The sequence below is a fragment of the Sorex araneus genome, chromosome 9, assembly GCF_027595985.1.
Source record: "Sorex araneus isolate mSorAra2 chromosome 9, mSorAra2.pri, whole genome shotgun sequence".
In the NCBI taxonomy this organism is placed as follows: Eukaryota; Metazoa; Chordata; class Mammalia; order Eulipotyphla; family Soricidae; genus Sorex; species Sorex araneus.
In genome coordinates this window covers 36655503-36663005 of record NC_073310.1, presented here as the reverse complement: position 1 = coordinate 36663005, position 7503 = coordinate 36655503, and the positions used below count along the sequence as shown (strand labels likewise).

The 7503-nt window shown below is 33.3% G+C and overlaps 1 protein-coding gene across 4 annotated transcripts in view; it reads right to left on the bottom strand.

Moving 5' to 3' along the window:
- Nucleotides 1-7503, bottom strand: part of RGS7 (regulator of G protein signaling 7) — a 467594-nt gene that overhangs the window by 144655 nt on the left and 315436 nt on the right. For 3 of the 4 annotated variants that reach the window (XM_004619017.2, XM_004619018.2, XM_004619019.2), the window contains exon 5: nucleotides 702-808. In XM_004619017.2, coding sequence (XP_004619074.1) covers nucleotides 702-808 — 107 coding nt within the window. The remainder of the gene's footprint in view (nucleotides 1-701; nucleotides 809-7503) is intronic. The other variant, XM_055147307.1, reaches the window with a different exon arrangement.

The following is a 7503-nucleotide window of genomic DNA, read 5'->3' as shown; positions in this document are numbered from 1 at the left end:
TCTACTAGTCAGATATAATACAATTGTCAGTTATGAATGAAACATATTGTAGAACGCAGTAAAATGCAGAGAACATTTCACATAACTCATTGTAAACTCAAATGTCAATTTCATGCTCAACGAGTAAAATTAGAATCCAGAATCATTTTCTAAAATAATAATAGCAACTGTGTCATATAAAAAGACTACAAATGATTCTTGTCACTTTGCAAGTTTTCTGTGCTGCCTTTCTTTTTCAGATGAGTATACACATGAAAATAATAATGCATGTCATTCTCCACAGACTCAAAAGAGGACCTCAGAGCCCCAACATTGAGAATAGCAAAATCTACCTTATTGCTTTAATGAGAGTTTGCTTATATAAAAGATGGTTTTGGGGTCACAAAACTAATTGTTATTTTCAATTTCTTTCTTACTAAATGTAATTTACAGATGAATCATTCTTCTGCCTTCAACATTTCTATTAAGATATTCAGCAGATTTGTGTAATTCATCATCACACAATTTGATTTAGCAAATCATATTTAGAAATTATACTCGTTATCTGCTTATTGTTTTTAAATTTTTTTGTATAGTATGTATTGTTTTCTAACAAGCCTACACTAAAGTAGTATAAGTTAAAATTTCCAAAAATTCTGTAAAAATAATAAACAAAATACAGAATTCTGTTTTACCATTAAAATGTCTTTTATTGAACTTACTTGAAACCGGTAAAAGGTGCCATCATCCTTGAGTGTGAGAACGTGATCTGAGATTGGAAAGAAGTAACCATGGGCAGCCATTAATGTTCCCAAATGGAGCGCTTCCACTGTTTCATAAAAACAAACAAAAATGCATATCAAAGCTTTTCTTAAGTGCTAATTTAAAGTAGTGTAGGACATTTTTGCATATTTGGGGTGGAGGACTTTGGGTCACTCCCAGCCCTGCTCAGGACTTGAGAGACCATATGGTGTATTGGGGATCAAAACTAGGTTAGGAGCATGCAAGGTAAGTCCCTTAATCATTGTACTATCCCTCTGGCCCTATTTTGAGTGCATTCTACACCTAGATTGTTAACATCCTGAAAATCTAGTTTTTGTTTTTTGCTTTTTCTTTCTTTCAGTTATTTCATAGAATCTTTTATGGCAGATCTAGTTCTGTACCAAGTACTAGATCTATACCAACTAGATCTTGGCATAGAACTAGATCATTGACCAAACTTACCTCATAATGACAACCCACAAAAGTATAGTATTCATGGAATATTAAAGTTAGAAGTTTTTCCTGAATCACAGAATCTGGCTTTTTATTTTATAGATGGGACATATTTTGCTTTATGTTACTATTTCTTCATGAACAATGATATTTATTATTTATTAAATAAATTTTATTTAATTAATTCTATGTCATTTATGTAGCACTTTAGATTTATTATCAGTTCTATCATTCTTTGATTTGTGTCATGGATACCTTATATTATTAACATTTTTTCTAATTGGGTGTATCGTTACTAAAAATGCTATCAGGAATTATTAAAGCATCTATAACTATTTATGCTTCTATATCACGAAGGATCAATGTCCTTGCAATTGTCCAGGCCTTACTAATGTATGTAGCGTATTCTAATTATGAACTATAGAGTATATTTTAACATCACAAAGTTTATATTTCCAAGTAATTTGTAAAGTAGTTGGAACATAATATCATGTTCCTTTTATATGATCAAGAATTTATTTCAACAACTGTAGCACTGTAGCACTGTTGTCCTGTAGTTCATCAATTTGCTTGAGTGGGCACCAGTAACGTCTCCATTGTGAGACTTCTTGTTACCATTTTAGGCATATCAAATATGCCACGGGTAGCTTGCCAGGCTCTGCTATGCGGGCAGGATACTCTTGGTAGCTTACCAAGCTATCCGAGAGGGGCAGAGTAATCTAACCCAGGTCCACAGTGTGCAAAGCAAACACCCTACCTGCTCTACTATCGCTCCAGTCCATTTCAACAACAGTTAATAAAATTTGGATAATAGACTTATTGTGTTTTTTGTGGAAAACAACATAATTTTGATAGCTTGAAGCCTATGAACTATGAAAGTAGTTTATAATATAACCATATCCATATATGTAGATATATTAACATATATACATTTAACATATATTAAAATGATGTTTATATATCATGTACAACTTATGTATTTTTTTCTTAGACAGTAACTATAATACTTATCTCTCAGGTTCTACAGCAGTTTCAAAACTATATGGATTTATCTTTTGCTCCCATTCATTATAAAGAGCTTTGACACTTAGTCTCATCTAATGTCACTAAGCTACTTGCTATTATAGGTCTAAGCATAAAAACCCTGCCATCTTACCTCTTTAATGATTATATTGGCTAATAATAAATAATTCTTAAATTTTATATACTATGTATTATTTCAACTACAGTTTCTCTTAGCTTTGCATTGCATTCTATTATATTGCAAAAATTTTAATTGTTAACTTCTTCCTCAGACATTTAGTGCTTTGTTCTTAAGACTAATAAAGAACAATTTCCAATTATTCTCTTTGCTTTATCCCTGAAAAACATAATATTAAAGTTTCAGCGAACTTTTTCATATTCCCAACCAAGACTCTTATGTAGAAAATGTTTCTTTTTGTACAAAAGAACAATTTTTTGATTTACAATTATGGCCATACTGTATTTTTAGGCATACAATGTTCCAAAACCAATTCCACCACCAACTTTGTTTCATCAACAATTTTTAAGACTAATTATTATAATTTGAATCTCATCCTTAAGTATGAGATTAAGCATGGCTCTGTGGTCTGGTATTAGCTCAAAGTCAAGAGCTTTTTAACATCTACATAGTTATATAACCACATACTCTATGATTTAAAATAGGAAATATTGTATGTTTTAGAAAGAACTAAACCTTTGAAAGGATCTATTAACTTTTGTTACTTAGATTCTCTATGCCTTTTTCATTTATTAACTAAGGTAATAGGCCTATCTTATTGGGATGATATGAGAATCAAATAAGAATACACTTAAGGGGGCCAGAGAGATAAGTACATACTTTTCATGCACATGCAGGCATTCAGATTCTATCCCTAGCACTGTTCCATTTCCCAAGCACCACTGAGAGTGATCCCTGACACAGAGGCAGGAGTAGCACCTAAGCACTGACAGTGTTCATAGCTGGTAACCCTAAACCAAAAACCAGACAATATGTAAGAATGTTGAAGTATTTTTTCTTCTACATAGTAGACACACAATAGGTGAGAGTTATTTTAACTGCTTTTGGGAAATTACTTTCAAATTTGTTCTAATTAATTTTAATGAGGAGCTCTAGTAATCACAAAAAACATTGATCTTTTCTAAGCATTTCATTTTTGTCATGGACAATCTATAAAATTAAAATGGTAGGAAGATCTATGAGGATTGCTGGTTCCTAAGAATAAGCAGATACTTATAGTGTTTGTCATGTTATGAGAACATGAATAAAGATTAGGAAACAATTAGAAATGTTTTATGAATGATACCTGAAGAAGACATAAGAATGGGAAACTGAGATACTCAGATACAGAGTAGAGCTTGGAGCTCTAAGCACAGCACTGAATATAATAAAACAAAGAAGAGAAAAGTGTCTAGTGCTAAATTGTGGATTTGAATAAGAAAAAAATAGTAAAATAAAATACAGAGAACCTAGACAATATTGCCTGTATCCATTGGACAAGTCAATAAAAAGTTATTTGAACATTTTTATCACGTAGTACTAACATAATTTGACCTGCATAAAGCCTCCTTGATTATTCATTATAGAACAAATTATCCTACATCATAGTCTAAGTTTTGCCTGGTAAAACTAGAATTATTACACCTATTTTTTTGGAGGAACAGTATTGTATTTTTGCATAATTTTTCTATATCCATTACTATTTCACTAACCTCAATGAAATATCAAGACCATACTTTACTAAAAAAATTCATTTTGATAAATTTAAATGCTTTTAATTCTCTACATTTTTTTTCCAGGCACCCACCCCTTCCCCCCCTAATTCTGTACATTTTTTGTTGGGAGTGTCAGTAAGATAAAAGTTTAGTTGGGGCCTGGAGGAAACAGTATACAGAATAGGGCGCAAACTAACTTTACATGCCACTAACCTTGGTTTGATCCAGGAGTGGTCCCTAAGCAGAGTTAGGGCCTTATACAGAATTCCTAAGCACAAAAATTTTGGCACCCAAACAAAAACAAAACAAAGCAAAACAAAATAACAGTCTAGCTCCCACATACTTCAGATGAAAATGTCAATCAAACCACTAATTATTTAAGGACTACATTTTAACAAGATTTACAACTGCTTTTAAGGTCATTGATTAAAGAGTAATCTGAAAAGGACGAAATTATAGAAGAGATTATTGGGACCTTAAGAAAACAGTTTCCAATGGCTGAAGAGCTAATATAGCCGGTCAGATGATTGCCTTAACTTCCATGCAGCCGACTCGGGTTTTATTCCCACTACCCTATATTGCCTCCTGAGCCCCTCTAAGAATGATTCCTGAGCACAGAGCCAGCTGTAAGCCCTGAGAATTGCCTGGTGTGCTCTCTGTCCCTCCCAAATAAAGTATGACTCCTGTAAAGGATCCATGTTTATTTGTATGAGCTTTCTGCTTCATTTAAGACTGTAAGCTTAGAACTTTGCATATCAATAGCACGAATAGCTATTGAGTCAATGTTTGCAGAATAAGTGAATAAATATGTGAATAAAAACATCACAATATGAAAAACAATGTAAAAAAAGGTAAGCTACTTGTACTGCCTTGATGAGCAAATTGTTCAGTTCTCCGAAAATAACACAGATGTTCATATTTTCTACTCAAAATACTATTGTAGACGGGGGGTGTTTTAGGCATTTTGTTATGGGAAAAAATAATTGTGGTGATAATTGCACAAAATACCCTGAGAAATATTAGTGTAGCTATGAGATAAAATTCTCAAGATTTTTAAAAAGACATATCATTAGTGATAAGCATAGAGTTATACTTTCCAGTGGTCCTGCTGCTTCTAAATTTCAGCACAACCTTCATCTAGCCAAAATCTGGAAGACCGCTGACATTGTTAGATCCAAGAGTTAGGAGGGTTTAATGAGTAATCCATCAAGATTGTCCTCCCTATAATGGCATACCAGATGGCTCTGTCACATTATGCTTCTTGGCAAAAATAATCACTAATTTATCTTCTAGTACATATGTTATTCACATCCCTCACCCAGTTAAGTAGAATAAAAAGTCTATTATAGAATTTTAGTTTATTTTTCATTGAGATATTTAAGTCATGATCAAACAAATAAAACTCCATTTTCAAGCAACTAGTACTATGTGAAGAGTAATTTCTAAAGCCTGAAGCATACATGCCATTGCTCCACTCCAACCCCTGAATGAGCATTATAAAAATTCTTTAAATGCAAAGGGAATTCTGCATAACAAAATTTGCTGTTGAGACACTCTAGTTAAAGTTAATAGGATGAAGAGTGTGTTATAAAAGAGGCATGTGTTGTTTAGGTCTATGTCGGTATAATTGAAAATATGTATTTTTTTAAATTTAGTTTTATATTTATGACATACTTTGAAAACAGAAATATTTTCCTTATATAGAAGGTTGGTTCCTGGTAAAATAAAGTCTAATATAGTCTTATGCCCTCCAAAACATACTCTATAATGTTCAAGTGAAGGAAAAACATGTCAAGTGAGTCAAATAATGATAATAATAATAATAATGATAATAATAACAGCAATAATAATAATGCCAGGGTTGGTTTAATTCTTATCAATCATGGTTTCTTATATTCTGAACATTACAGCAAACAATTGTCCATTATCAAGACAAATGTTGCTAAAAATACTATTACTGTATAGAGAGAAACATTTTAGAAAAAAATTTACTTAAAAGTAGAAAAATACAGGTTTATATAAAAGAAAAAGTAACAAAAAAAGTATACTAAGTATGCTACAACAGTAAAATGGTAAGTATTCATCATGATTATTCTGAATTAAAAAGGAAAGATTTTTATCAAGTATTCTTTAATTTAATAATAGAAGGAAGTTGGGGGCTGGAGAGATAGCACAGGGGTAGGGCGTTTGCCTTGCACGCGGCCGACCCGGGTTCGATTCCCAGCATCCCATATGGTCCCCTGAGCACAGCCAGGGGTAATTCCTGAGTGCAGAGCCAGGAGTAACCCCTGTGCATTGCCAGGAGTGACCCAAAAAGCAAAAAAAAAAAAAAGAATAGAAGGAAGTGGTCATTTTAGAAATAGATAAAAATATTACACTTTTTCTTAGCATTGACATTTAAAAGGTAAGATTACTCATGTGGAAACAATCACATATGCAGAATACTTTATTACTAAGGCCAAATAAAAATGAGTTATTACTATATTTAGGATTTTCTTTTTTAATTTGAATCATGAATTACTAAAGTTACAGATTTATTCATTATTGAGTTTCAGTCATAGAGTATTCAAATATCAATCCCTTCACCAGTGTCCACTTCCTTCTGCCAATGTCCCCAGTTTCTATCCTGTCCCTTGGCTTCCCTCTGATAGGCACTTTTTTCTGTTTCTTTATTTCTTGTTAGTTCTTTTGGTATGCAGTACTGTTCCTAAAGGGATATCATGCATGTCATCTATTTTCAGCACCCAATTCTGGTCTCAGTGACCACTTCCTTCTATCATTGTAATAGTAGATATGACACTTTCCTGTCCTTCCCTCCCTCCCCCAACTGTGGCAAGGTTTCAACTAAAGACCAGTTCTCCTGAACTTTGTTGCTATTGTCTTTGGGTATTATTTATTTTCCTACTATGTTTCTTTATATCCCACCAATGAGTGAGATAAGTCTGTGTCTGTTCCTTTCTCTCTGATTCATTTTACTCAGCATGGCACTCACTGTCCAGGTCAATCCATGCACCATGACATGCTATGACTTTTTTCTTTTCTAACAGCTACATATTATTCCATTTATATGTACCATAGCTTCTTTGTCCAGTCATCTATTCTTGTGAACTTGGGTTGTTTTTCAGATTTTTGCAAGCGTGCAAGGCAAACTCCTTACCAACTGTGCTCTAGCCCAAAGACAAACCCTCAGGTCAGTGAATTAGACTTTAATATACTGAGTCATAGCCAGAGATATATGAACAGTTAATCATTGATAAAGGAGCAAAAAAGTATGAAGTGGAGCAAGCACCACCTTTCAACAAGTGGTGCAGGGAAAACTGGTCAGCTACATACAATAAATAAATAAATAAATAAACTCAGACCTCCTTTTTAAAAAATTTATCACTATGAGGTACAGTTACAGACTTACAAACTTTCATGATTACATTTCAGTCATACAATGATTGAGTACCCATCCCTCCACCAGTGCCCATTCACCACCACCAATATTCCCGGTATCCCTCCCACAAACCCACCCCACTTGCTCACATACCCGTCCCCCACCTCAGTGGCAGGCACATTCCCTTTTATTCT